Genomic DNA, 15,291 nt, shown 5'->3' with positions numbered 1-15,291 from the left:
AAGATGAGGATGATGACGATGACCGTGATAGGGACGTTAACGAAGATATTTGCACAATTTGTGACGAATTCGGTAAAACAGAGAACTCTGGATCCAATGCAGCATTTGCGGCCAATGGGCACACAAAGACTGTACCAGATTCGAAGGCAAAATTTACATTTGCGATTTCTGAATTTAATTATTTTTTAAATGGGGGGAACAGTAGCAGTGGCCACTTTTACCCCTCGACAGCGGGTAAATGGCCACCAGTAGAAGTCTAAAAAACCGTTTTAATTTTTTTTTTGTTCTGTTTAAAAATTTTTCGAAAATAGAGTTTGAAGTACTAAGGTTTGAAGTTTTATTTACGTACAGTAACAGTATAATTTTTAAAGCTATGTAGCAGTATAAATAAACCAAAATGCTTAGGCGGCCACTATTTCCCCTTTTCCCCTATTATTCTTATTTTGAATTGAAAATATCATTTTTATCAAAATGCATGCATTAAATGCATTTTCTTTTAAATTACAGCATTTGTTGAATCACTTCATTGTCATAAGCCTTTCCTGCTGCTAATTTTCTCTTCATCGTTCAATTTGAATTTCAAATTCATTCAATAATTTACATCTAAAAAAAATCATAGTTCCGTAGATAGTTATTTTAGATAACAATTTAAGCGTATTTGGTAAAGATGTCTTACTTTTTCTTCTTATAGCAATTACATTTTGAATATTTCTTCTTGTATGAGTGATATTAAATGCTTTGGCTTCCATGGACTGGAGTTGCTCCAACTACTGTACTTGCCCACCATACCAAACAGCCATGTTTACTCTATTCGTTATTCTAGCTTATTTATTCCTGGCTTGCTGATTCCTCGTGATTTTAACGTAATATATCTTTAAATTTCGTTTTTAGAATAAATGAGGAGTTTATATTAACCAAGTTCTTTTGTTAGAATTTAATTTAAATTTTTGTAATTCCTAAAAAACACAGACGGTTTAAACAGCTACTTTTAAGAAACAATATTAAACTATTTCTTCGAAATGTATAACAAATCATTCAACGGAAACGTATAATAATGCAATTTTGATGTCTATAAATACTTTTCAAATGAGAATGTTTATTTTCTCCTGAACAGTTTTTCATCTTGTGAATACATATTGCAGTATTAGAATATTATTTGCAGAACATAATCATGTATAATATTTTTCAGCGTTATTGACATTTAGGTACACCAGATGAAAAACATTTTTTACCAATTCAAAAAGTAAAAATTAGATTGACTCGAAATACAAATTTAGTTCTAAATAAACAAATAGATATTGGGTGTCCCTCACTTTTTTGGTACATATTAGTGGTACTTTTTTATACTGTATAATGTACTTCGTCATTTTTTTAGTATCTCATTATAAAAGTGATTCCGATAATAGCAGTTAAATTAAACAAACCCTTTTAAATATTCTATTGTTGTGGAATTATCACAGTAACCCAAGCTGCCAGGATATGCTTAACAAACTACCTGGAATTTGTATAATTTTTTCTGTCTGTTATCGCTATTTTTTTATTTTATTGTAGAAACTTATACGATAATAAACTAACACTTAAAAAATCTGCCTTCAAAAGTTATTTGAGTGTACAAATCATATGAACCTATATGAACTTATACAAAATATTATCATCTGTTTAAGAGAAGACAGTGATGAGGATACAACAACGTGATAGAGACATCATACTATTCATATTTCTGAAACAAGAACTTAACGAACAAATTGGCGTCGCGAGTTTCTGCATTTAATTTTCTACTTTCCACTATTGCACTGGATCAAACTTCTTCCTTCTCTTAAGCCTTCTGTTGGTTGAAGAATTTTCAAGAGGCTACAGCACTTCCTCGTTGACGTTGAGGTGGAGTCATCTTCTTGTTTATCTGCGAACCTCTTGACTTCTTCTTTGACTGCAGGCATCTTTAGGTCTCTGTGAATATCATCATTCCTTACCATACACTATGCACTTCAGAACCGTGTTTTTAAATTTTTGGACATCTATATTGCCTTGAACTTTACTTAAGTAAAAGGCAGATATCGAGCATAGTTTTTTATTAAATCTTGCCCAAGTACTTTCGCTCTCAGAGCATCTTTAGGAGCATCTGAAATAAGCCAAGAAACGTTACGTTTTTTCAAGTGAAGGAAGATTAATTAACTTCGAAAAAACTCGAAATTGATGGTTGATAAAAATTTATATAACACTTTAGACTAATTTTCTCAAAAATATAGGCTATCCAACACGTCAATGAATGTTATGTAAATAATATATTTACACAAAACTAACACTAGAGAAAGGAAAAACAGTTTAAAATTATTTAAAAGCTACATTGTGAACGACAGCAGGAGAGAGAATGACAAAGTGACATCTGACATATGACAACTTGAATGAGCAGACACAATCATGGTGATCTGCATATTTCAAACATCTATGATAAACTGAACATTGACCAGAAGTCTAACTGACTACTAATATAGAAAAAGTCAACTGATGAAATATGAAATTATATTATTAACTTTATGTAGATTGCATAATCCAAATCTCACATTCAAACCTATATATATATATATATATATATATATATATATATATATATATATATATATATATATATATATATATATATATATATATATATAAATGTGCACTCGTAAGTGAATGGGATGTTTTCGGTCAATTTGGAGATAAAAAAGACAAGAGTTGTGCTACTTTATCTATTTATTGAAGACGTTTCGCCTATTGTTCAATAAGCATCATCAGTTCATCTAAAAGAGTGTTATTAGCGATACATCTAATATGAAAAAACAATTAAGTAAATGATCTTACCTTTAAAAGATATATATATATATATATATATATATATATATATATATATATATTCGGTTTTTATAACGTCTTACGACGTTGTCCGACTCCCAAACGCCACTGTATTCTGTCTTGAGTTAGGTCTTCGTCCAGATTTTGAGCGCTAATCGCTTTCCTAACTCCCAGGTTCCAGCTCTGTGGTGGTCTTCCTCGTTTCCTCTTCTCTGGGGGTTGCCACATCATCGTTTTTTTAGGCAATCTTTCGTCCCCCATTCGGCTCACATGCCCATACCATATGAGCTGTTTTCTCTCAATATCCTCAACTATAGTGCCCTCTATACCCATTTGTTGTTTTATCACTTCATTCCGTATTCTGTCTGCTCTTGATATTCTCATCGATCTTCTGATGGCATCCATTTCCGTGGCTTCGACCTTTTTCTTATATTTTTCGGTTATTCTCCATGTCTCAGCTCCATAAAGTAGGCTAGTTTTAACCATTGTCTCATAGATGTTCCATTTTCTTTTCTTTATTTCTTTACTCCATAGAACTCCGTTCAAACATGCTATAGCTCTTCGTGCTTGTACAATTCGATGTTCTATTTCTCGTTCGTCTTTTCCACTACGGTCGAAGATGACGCCCAGGTATGTATATTCGTTGCATGGATTTATTTTTTGATTGTCATCGATATCGAGTTGTTCTGCTTCAGCTCCAATTGAGAGGTATTTTGTCTTTTTTAAATTGATATTTAATCCCCATTTCTGGTATTCTTCAATTAGTTTTCTAAGCATGTATTCCATGTCATCTTTGTCATTTGAGATCACCACCTGATCATCTGCAAACTGTAAAGTATATATGTAATCCTGATCGTTCAATTGTATACCCATTCCTTTGACTTTCCTTTTCCATTGTTTCAGAGCTGCAGAGATATAAATCTTAAATAGAGTCAGAGAGATACAACATCCTTGTCTGAGACCCTTAGTAACTGCAAATTTTTCAGCTCAGAGGTTTCCGAATTTCATTTGGGAGTTTGAACCATAATATAGATCTTTGAGAGTACTAACCAATGTTTGATGTATGTTTGATGTGTCCAGGACTTCCCATAGTTTATTTAGCGGGACTGTGTCATATGCCTTCTCAAGATCTACAAAAGTCATATGTAACTCTCTATTTGTCACAATTTTCTTTTCTATAATTTGTTTAAGACAGAAGATGTTATCTGTACATGAACGACCTGCTCTAAATCCTCCTTGTTCTTCGTCTTCAGACGATTGATAATCTTCCTCTATCAGGTTCCGTAGTATTCGACCGTATAGTCGACTCATTGAGCTTGTGACCGATATCCCTCTATAGTTTTTACAATTTCTCCTGTCACCTTTTTTATATATTGGGGTCATATATGCTGTTTTCCATTCATCTGGTGTTGGATGTCTATTAATATATTCGTTAAATATCACCGTGATCATTCTGTGTAATTTCTCTGAGCCATTCTTTGTTAATTCCGTAGTTACTCCCTCTGGTTTACTTGCTTTTTCATTCTTCATCCCTGCTATAGCTTTTTGAACTATGTTGATATCTATGGTAATATGCTCTCCCAGAATTTCGATTCTTGATGAATTCATATCTTCTTTAAATTCGTCTCTGTTCTCATTTAATAGATGTTTGTAATAATGTGTCCAATCCTCGGGATTTATGGGATTTAGAATCACTTTCTCGTTAGTCGGCAGAGTTTATAAACTTCCACGCCTCAGTGCATTGTCGTCCTCCAATATAAGATTCTATCTCTCTGCACCTTCTATCCCATCACCTGTCAGTGATAATTTAGGTGTTAATTTGGCGGCAAATGAAGTGGACATAGCACAGAGTGTTAATGTAAGAACTAGACTAAACAATATGTTAGATACATTAAAAAGGTCTACCAAGCTACTACCAATACTATACAACAGAAGAAATTTAAATCTGAAATTGAAATACTTATATAGAATTCAAAAATCAAAGTTGAAAACAGTGTGCAAACTAGAGTATAATACTACTGATTCAGTCAAACCTAAGGTTTCACCCATAATTTTCAAACATAATCAATGGGAAAACCATAAAATTGAAAATGTCAAAGCATTACTGAAGATAATATAAAATAATAAAACAGATGATCACCCATCACCAACAATCCAGGATAGTTTGAACTATGTATCACGAACCAATAACTAAAAATTTTTGTACCGAAATGTAAGTAGTATTTTGTTTGTTACTAATTTATTACAATTCAATAGTTTATCTCTTACCAATTTGTGGGTTTTCACTTGTCTGCTAAATCAATTTTATGCATATTAATAAACACAGGCATGTAATATTGGCATAATTACTATAACCTTTTTTGATCTTTATCTTTATAAGACAGCACCCTAATATGGGCTTTTTATAATTTCAGCATTTAATTTACTTTGTACCGTTTGACCTGAAGATGTTTTGCAAAGTGTAGAAAGCGAGACCGGTCATTTGGGGAGTAAAGTTAAATCGATTGGGAATAAGTCTTATTTTATTTCTTTTACCTATCTTAACTTCTTGTTTATTATCTCTCGTCCATCTGTTGTCCGTTGTTCTAATAGGATCATCACTTAGGAGCTTCATCTAGGACCTTTATTTTCTTCTAGTTCAAACGTTTTTTCTAAATGGATAGCCAAAGTTTTAACTTTTTGTTTATTATCTTTCGCTCATATGTTGTATCTTCAGGTGGTCTTGTAGTTTGCCAGCTTTTCCGCAACCTTCTTTTCTATGCAACCATTTCTCTGATTTCTACGGAATAATTTCTACCGCCATTCTCTTTATTGTGGGTGTATGTTTTCACGCTGCTTATTGGTTTTCCTGAACAAATATCTCTAATTCCTTGTTAAGTTGGTCTATCGTTCTCGATGGTATGTTTAATTGAATTCTGTTTGTTAGTTTATCTTGGAATCCCTCCCAATTGATCTTCTTATTGAATTATCTGTAGTTTTAAAACAAACTTTTACTTCTCTTTTGGATAATAATTACGTTTTTAATACCCTATTTTTCTTAAACTTGAACGAAGGGTCGCAAGATCTATATACCTATTAATCTACAATATTAAGTAGTAGTCAAAAAAGCCAACCAGTATAAGTATAAGTATAAATGAATTTATTGTTCATTAACGGTTTATTGTTCATTATTGAAAGCGGTTTTCCAATGCTGAAAAGTATGACAGGACTGGAGTGGTGTACATTTTTAAAATTTCACTCTCCCGATTTTTCTTTGTTTGAATGTCTCCTGTAATTTCCTAATTTCCGGTATTCTCATAATAGAAATATTTGTTGTATTTCGTCGATCTAATTGCATAAATAACCTATGCTCTAATAATTTTAGGTTATATGTCTCCGCTTAGAGTTTTTATAGAGGAACTTCCCTTTCTCCTGTCTTGAAATGATTTGTTTCTTCCATTTGTTGGTCCTAGAACTTTAGACTTCAGACTAGTCCATTAGACAAACATGTACAAATTCTAACATTTTCAACTTTAGACTTTCTTCTGCACCGACGAAAATATTGATAGCGATAAACAATAAAAATCTTCCTCGTTCCAACACATTCTAGAAACATGACAAAAATAACTGATTTGTGGTGCAATATTTTGTAAAGTTCAATGGCTATTTTTAAAATTAAGGATAAACAGTTTTGTGGGTCCAATAAAAATTTTACCTAGAGTTTATAAAAAAACTAATGATAAATTTAAAAAACTGGGTGAATTCTTAACATCAATCAGAAGATAATGACATCAGGAATAAATTATCGTATAGCGCTCTGGTGTATTCTTTGCTTTTTGACCCGGTGTAGAGATGGGAGAAAATGAATCAGTTATTTTATTTCAACATATAGAACTTCTTCTAAATAATAATTCGAGTTTCAGCATCGGGTTTCAGCGTAGAGTTTAGGAAGTGTCTAATCTGTAGATATATTAGATGGAATGTACACGACTAGTTGGAGAACTTGGAGTTCGCAGGTGCTATTTGTCACCCAAATGAGCAGAGAAGACATGCGGAAAAAATCGACACACACACACACACACACACACACACACTCACACACACACACACACACACACACACACACACACACACACACACACACACACACATACACACACTTACCTACTTGGGATTAAATGTGAGAAAGGCGGATGTTTAAAGAAAGTATGGAACATATGCAGCATATCAATCAACAAAAATCAAAGTATTCAAATCAACGGTGTAATAGCCTCTAAACATGTGACACTATTAGGAATGGTTGCTGTCCCTCTCTGATACATCTTGCTATACATTAACTATATTGAATCTCAGTGGCATGGTATGGAATGACCTACGAGATTATTAATCTCACCCGATATCTAATGCACGAGAGGGAGCAAAGTAACAAACAACCACGCTAATTTACAATAATAATACAACACCCTAAAAATACTACAAACAAAAAACATAATACCTATCAACTCACATGAACATCTATATAATACACACCGAAAATATGGTTTCTTCACATATTTATCAGGTAAGTAACTTAATCATTTATATCTAGGACAATTAAATAAGTACTTTCGCTCAGTGGATCCTATTATTTGCTAATATGTTTAACTGCTACAAAATGGTAAAAACTCGCCTTTTAATTTCATCTTAATCCAATAAATTTACACATTTTAGACCAAACTACCTTCCTTTATTATTTAAGAAATTCTTAAAATACATAAATAGTTATTATTGTCTATATTTGGTCAAGAAACTGACTATTAACATCAAACATAACAAACAAATTTAAAACTAATTAGTCCGAATATGCAAAATAAAACATGTAATTCTTAATCGATTTGGAGATCCAAATTGGACTAACAAGCAATTTATTTTGTGATGATTTATAAAATTCTCAAAATGAAACTTATTTACTACAAAAGGCAAATACCTGTTAAGTTATTATAAGCGGCGTTATTCCTTTTAGAGCTAGGCTATTATTCAGAGTTTTCAATTATCCATTTTCTATCATTTTACATTATTACTCATAAACGTATGATACAATATGTATAATTTGTATGGATTATCTAATACCTGTAAAGACGATAATCTATCCCTAAATATTATTCTGGGGCTACGGTCTTACCATTACTATTATAATTATATCATTTTGGCAGGTACTGATTACTACTTTCTAAATTCATGGACGGATCTTAATGGTCCAACTTAGTCTCCCTGAATTACGAGAACCTACATATTGTTAGCAGGTGTTGTCTATCTGCGATTTAATTCAAAATATTTTAATCATTTTACGATTTTAAGGCTAGACTTAGGGGTCAAAACATGCAAAGAATATCGTTAGCCCCATGAGTCATCTCCTAAAATTGTTCCTAAAGGTATTTCATAAGAGAATTTACAAGCTGTGTGAAAGTCAAATTTCTCTCAACCACTTTGGGTTCATAAATGCTGTTGGTACGAGAGAGGCTTTGTTCTCAATATAAGTCTTACAAATCATACAGAGATGCAGATACGTCAACTAGGACGTATACGCTTGTCTAGTTAATTACGAGAAAGCTTTTAATCGTGTAAAAGAAGCAGGAATTAACAACCAAGATTTAAAAATAATTACAAACCTTTATTGGAATCAAACAGCAAATCTCACAGTTTAAGGTGAACACACCGAATATATAAAAATCATCCGTGGAGCAAGGCAAGGCTGTATTTTGTCTCTTTTCATCTTCAATCTTTACTCTGAAAGAATATTTATCGAAGCTTTGCACTAAACTAAAAAAGGCATTTTCTAAACGGGTATCAGCTAAACAACAGATATGCAGATGACACCATAGTATTTGCGGATAACCTAGAAGACCTACAAGTCCTTTTGAAGGAGATAAGAAGACCAAGCTCATGATAATTAACAAGAAAAAGATAACAGAAGGTCACTCTACCTCAACCAAACCCCACAATAGAAACCCTCGGTGGAAAGAATGACTCACTAACTATTTCGGCACCATAATAAATGAAGAATTGACCAACAACCAGAAGATGAGGGCGCGCATATTAATAGCTAGATCCATCTTCAACCGAATGGGGCCTTCTTCAAGAGCCTCAACCTTTCTCTTGGTATAAAAGTAAGAATGCTACGATACTATGTCTTATCTGTTCTTTTTATGGTGTTGAATCTTGGAGCTTGAACGTAGATATGTGCAGAAGACTGGTAATATTTGAGATGTGACTATATAGGAGAATATTTAAGATCCGGTGGACTGACCGAGTCACAAATAAGGAGGTTCTCAGAAGAATGAAGAAGAACCGAGAAGTACTAACCACCATCATATATTTGGAAACCGAGGTCCAGGAAAAAGAAAAACATCCTGGTTAAAGAATCTTAGAACCTGGTTCAACACAATATATGTGCAGCTTTTTTGCGTTGCTTCAGATAAGATAAATATTGCTATGATGATCGCCAACATTCGTCACGGATAGGCACATCAATAAGAACATTGAAGACCTTAAAATCCAATGAAATCAATACAGAATGAGTGATTTTAATATCAAAATTCGTAAAGGGCATAGATGAGATCTGGTATGGGAATATGACCTAGGGGAAAGCAATGAATAAGGGGACAGGCTGTTTGATTTTTGCTGTTGTCATTGCGCTGTTGAAGAACACAATAACGCAATAACAAACACATGGTATAAGTTACATCAACGCATTACGTATTCTTGAAGAGCTAATGGAGATAATCTAATATATTTAAATAAGAGTCAGATTCAGACTAAATTCTTATAAACAACAGATTCAGAAACTCCGTGAGTAGTTACAATATACTCTGAAGCAGATATTGGGCCTGACCACAACCCTTTAGTCGACGACGCAAAAGTCAGGCAAAGAAAAAACATCAGCAAAATGATTTTGCTATTTTATTACAAAAGAAAAATACAATGTATGTAAATAATTACATAAGAGAATTGAGAACAACTGAAGACCTTGTTAAAATATGAAAGTTTTTTCGTGGACATATGACCAAGATAATAGAACATAATGTAACAAATAGATTTAAGAAACAACAATAGACGACGGAGGAAATACTAGATCTTATGAAACAAAGAACACAATACATGTACAAAGCAGAAGCATATAGAAAACAATTATGAAAAATAAAACGAAAAGTACCAGCGGCTAAAGAAACGTGAATGGCGGATAGATGCTCAGAAATGAAAGAATTGGGAAAAAAGCACAACGCACAACAATATGCAAAAGAAATTTTGTGAAGTTGCTGGCCTGTATAATAAGAAAATCACTAATATTCTAGTAGATAATGCAGAAAAAGTTATCATCGATGAAGGAAAAATTCTTGAAACATGGAATGACTATATAACTGAGTTATATCGGCTTCCAAGAGACGAGCAAGATGATATGTAAGTTTTAGAAGAAAAAGAAGAACATTACCGTGCATTGTCATATATTTGTACATAAATGTCATTTTAGAGCAATGTCAGTTATAATATAAACAACATAAATATCGACGAGTAAAACATTTGATCAAATATCTTGGCATTGTATTGAACAGTTTAAGATTTTAAATATTTTAGACGTTTAAAAACGGTAGAACAAATAAATAAATAATAACGGTGTATTGGCCGTTATATGCATTTCCTGATATAGCGCGGAAAAACTAGTTCCAGGGAGTTCTCGCCGTTTTACCTCTATACCGGATCAAACCTTGAACAGGATCAATGAAAGATTGTATCTGCGAGCAGCCCCGAAGACTCCCGATCGCTACAAATATATTATTTGGTCTCCGATCGCTACGCTAGTGGAATACGCTTCTCATTTTAGTCAATAATGTTACATAGCGCGGGGTTTTGGATTATGTAACTACCGTTGTAAGACTCATGCTGTAACTTCCGAGCGATATGTGAGTTTCTTGTGATAAAAAATTAAAGTACACGCGGGACCTGCCGGCAAATTTGAAAATTTTGGAACTGGTGGATATTTTTTGGGAATTTCTTTGAATTGGACGCTCTAAATTTTTTTCTGTTTTTATTTTTATTTGAAAGAATTCAAGTCTTTTCGGTTTACTTTGTGTCAAAATGAAGGTGCGGGTTTTTTAAGACGGAAAATTAAGAAAAGCGGACAGTCGTATCTGATGATAGGTGGGAGATTTTTTGGAAAAGGAGTGCTTTGAGAAAATGGGAAAGAAGGCCAGGAAAACTAGATGGAGAACATTGGAAATTACCGGTAAGTCCTTTATTATCCAGTATTGAAAATTGACCAAACTCTTCCTCATTTTGGCGAAGTTTTCTTACGGGATTCTTAAATTTAATCTGAATGTTTCGAATGAATATTAGTACTATTATCTAGCCATAACAAAACAGTATAACAAATAAGAAAACTGTTCTAGAAAAATGTTTATTTACCAATACGTAATTTTTCGCACGATTTTTATTATCTGCAATAATTTTTCTCAACACATGACACTTCCGTAGTCGCAGCATTTCTTGCTGACTCCCAATTTCTGGTACCTGTAACTGTTGCAAAAACTCAGACGTTGTCCTGGAGTAACCCTCCTATTGATTTTGTGGGAAGGCTTTTTTGGAGAAATCAGATTATGAATAACCCGCCGGCGTTTCCTAATCGAGTGTTTAAACAATGCTTAGCTCTATAATTGATCGCTTTGCCGTAAGGTTACATATTTGCTTAGGTCATCATGTGTGCATTTTGTCGATATTTTATCTGGGTTAGGGGGTAATGATGAACTTATTTGAAATTTGGATAGATCGTTTTATGTTTTGTAGAGCATGAATTGTCTTCAAAAAATTTATATTATTATTTGTATTATATATACTCGATTGGGAAATGCGCGATAGCTCAATTTTTATAATATATTACAACGTTCTTTATATAGGATTGTGCAAAGTAGAAAAATTATAAATATCGATAACTTCTTTTCTGAGTTTTGTACAAACATTTGTAAAAATAACATTACGACCGTTAGAAAATTCGACTACAATACAACATAAAATGCAAATATTGTTAGGAAGCTATTTTCTTTTGGCATTTTAATATTATTTATTATCTCTAATGTTAATTAACAATTTCTGTGGAAGATACATTTATTTTGACGTTTTAATTTCTACTTCGGAAATCGAACGATTTTATCGATCGAACGTGTAAGAACAGAAATAATACTTGACGATCATCTAGTCAAACAAATAAGTTATTTTAATTAGCTAGGGTTAATGACATTAATCACAAAATTAACTGGTTTAAGTATATACGCGGAATAATTTATAGGACAAAAAAGACAAAAAACAATATAATAATAAAACTATCTTGTTTTAAAAAGACGAAGACCACTGTCCTGTCGACGTCAATGGCGCTACAGCTCAAATCGAGCTTTGGCCTCCTTCAAACAATGCCCCCAACATTGCCGGTTCCACGTCACTCTTCTCTTCAGCACTTTCATCATAGCATCTACACTCCTAGCAAAGTTATTGCCACCCTCTTTGGGCTCTTCCGATTTATTTGTCACGGGGAATCAGTTTGCGTTAATATTTTTCTGTTTTTCCCTGCGGTTTTCTATTTTCTAACTCCCATCTTCTTAAGGTCCGCAATTATCTGGTTCTCCCATCTTGTTTTCGGTGTTCCCCTTGGTCTGTCTAATACTGGTCTCCAGTTGGTGACCTTCTTGATAACTGCTTCTGGATTTCTCCTTTTTAGATGTCCTATCCTTCTGAGTCTCTGTACCTTGATAAATCTGACGATGTCTTCTCCTTTCAAAAGTTCTTTTACTTCGTATTTCATCAGTTTTCTAAATTCATTATTACCAAGTTTAGTGGACCTGCTATTCTCCGAATGATTTTTCTCTCCAGGATCCTCAATCTTTTTTTATCTTTCTGGATCAGGCACATTACTTCAGCACCACATTTGATTAGTTCTCCAATTTCTGCTCTGTAGTTTTTCAGTTTAGTATTCTGAGCAAGCTTTTTATCTTTGAGGAGTTGTTGTATCTCCAGTAAGTTCTGTTTCCTGTTAAAATTCTTTCAACTTATATTCGGCCATATCTAACCTTGTCACATTAACTTTATTGTTTCTTGAGCATATGAAGTATTTTGTTTTATTTTGATTTATTGCCAAACCTTCCTTGGATGCTTCCTTGCACAACCTCGCAAATTCTTCCTTTAAGCTGTTTAGGCTTCTGCTGCGACGTTGATGTTATAATTGTACCTCCTATTTCGGTAGCTCTTATTGTTCCTTCTATAGTGACATTAAATAGTGACGTTGATAGAGAGTCGCCCTGTCGTACTCCAGTTGCTATTTCTATATTTTTTAAGATGTCGTCATCTGTTATTATTGCTGCTATCAATCCTTTCATTGTCATTTTCGTAAGCTTTATGAGTTTCATTGGAATATCTAGGGCTTTCATGCCTTCTATTAGGTCGACTCTTATTAGGCTGTCAAATGTTTGCTTGAAATCTATGCAAAGGATGTGTAAGTAGATATCATGCTCGTAACACTTCACATTTGACTGTTATTATAAGGTATGTTTCTTCTGTGCATTCGTGAGTGCTTTTTCCTTCCTTAAATAAATCTTTGTAATGTTTCTCTCATATTTGAGCATGAATTTTAACCATTGTTTTTTCTTGTTTTATGATTATATATATATATATATATATATATATATATATATATATATATATATATATATATATATATATATATATATATATTATATCTATTTATATATCTTTACATTATTCTTGCTATTTACTTCCAACTTTTCTATAAGTTCATCAATCCATATCTTTTTTCTATTTGTACAGCATTTTTTGAGTTTTTTTTCCTCCCATTCTCTTCTAAATCTTCTTCCCTACCTGTTTTTAGCCATTTCTTTCGTTCCAGATTTTTTTCTTTGTTGCTGTTTCGCAGTCTTTGTCATACCATTCCTTTTTCCTTTTTATTTCTTTATATCCTATTACTTTTTCGGCTGCTGTTAAAATGTACCTTTTTATTTCTTTCCACGTTTTTTTCTATATTATTGGGGTTTGAGACTTTTAAATTTGCTTCCAACTCTTTAGAATAATCTTTCTAAATAATATCCGATTCTAGTTTCCCTACATTCTCTTTTTTTCTTTTTATGTATTTCTATGTGTAATTATTTTCATTTGCATATTTTCTATTAATATTAAGTGGCCAGAATCTGCGTTTGGACTCCGATACGACACGACATCTTAAATTGTTCCTTTCCACTTTTTTGAAATCAAATTATGATCTATTTGACTATCCTCAGTTGATCCTAGTATTAACCATGTTACCTTAAGCTGCTTTTTGCTGTTCCCAATATTCTTCGGTGAATAGACCGTCTGTATTTCTCAGTGTTTGTGTTATTTATGTCTCATAGTTCCATGTGATATCTTGGTACTCGTGTAACATGTTTCTATTCGGCTTTTTACATCTTATGCGGTTGTTACGGTCCTTTTGTCTATCAAAACATGACTGATATGAACTTGGTGGTTGTTCTACCAGCCAAAATCCTGGTGCCGCTTTGTATATATTACGGTGTGGAAAAAAAGTCGAGCTTATTTCCTTTATTTTTAATTCGCTTTTTGAAATATTGGTTGTCTTTGTTATTTTCGTTAGTTTCCCTGCTGTACTTGAGCTTCCTATTAAGATGTCTGACTGAATGTTCGAGCTTTAGCTTTATTTTCCTTTGATTTACTGTGTTCTTAAATTTCTTTCTTAATTATGCGTGTCTCTTCCGTAAATTCTTTCATATAAGTATTTTAAAGTTACCCGAGTGAATATCTTTCTCCATTTATGCACAGCCATAGTGCCTGGCATTTTTCTCGTCTTGATTATTTCATATACTCAACGACTTATGTACATTTTTGTTTCTTTAAGATTTTGGATCCTCTCATCATATATTTATTATACATTATAAATATATCACGGTGTGTCTTTCAAGTTGTCCTCTTTTCACCTTCTCCACATTCTCAAACACGCCATGGTAACCGTTTACATATAAGAAAGTTAAAAGCATTTCCTTATCGCCCTACACACGAGAATTAGACGCTTTTGTCAGAAAAACATGTTTTAAATACAATTTATCAAAATGTACATAAGCGCAGTTATATAATCTCACAATTTTTTAATACTTACAAGGTTTTATCACTGTGCAAACACTACGGTTCTCGGTGCTCGAGCTATTCCAGGAAATTAAATAAAAGTATGAGAATCATTTTCGTAACCTTTGATTGCACATGTAATTGAAATACTTAACTATTGTGAATAGATTAGCTCAATAAGCAATGATAATTTCTACAGTGTGTAAAGTATGTTTTTAATATGAAGTCTTTAGTAAGTACAAAATCCAAATAATAAATATATAAACTTGAGATATCAAATATATTTACTTAAATTATGCCAACTTATCGGTTGTTACATATATGTATATATAT

General features: G+C 32.8%; 1 protein-coding gene across 2 annotated transcripts in view; it reads left to right on the top strand.

Moving 5' to 3' along the window:
- Positions 1-10,627: 10,627 nt before the first annotated feature.
- Positions 10,628-15,291, top strand: part of LOC140445949 (uncharacterized) — a 181,860-nt gene continuing 177,196 nt past the window's right edge. For both annotated transcript variants that reach the window (XM_072538399.1, XM_072538400.1), the window contains exon 1: positions 10,628-11,071. In XM_072538399.1, coding sequence (XP_072394500.1) covers positions 11,023-11,071 — 49 coding nt within the window. In that variant the 5' untranslated portion in view covers positions 10,628-11,022. The remainder of the gene's footprint in view (positions 11,072-15,291) is intronic.

This window comes from Diabrotica undecimpunctata, chromosome 7, assembly GCF_040954645.1.
Source record: "Diabrotica undecimpunctata isolate CICGRU chromosome 7, icDiaUnde3, whole genome shotgun sequence".
Classification (NCBI taxonomy): Eukaryota; Metazoa; Arthropoda; class Insecta; order Coleoptera; family Chrysomelidae; genus Diabrotica; species Diabrotica undecimpunctata.
The sequence above is the reverse complement of the archived record's forward strand: the minus strand, read 5'-3'. Positions and strand labels throughout refer to the sequence as shown.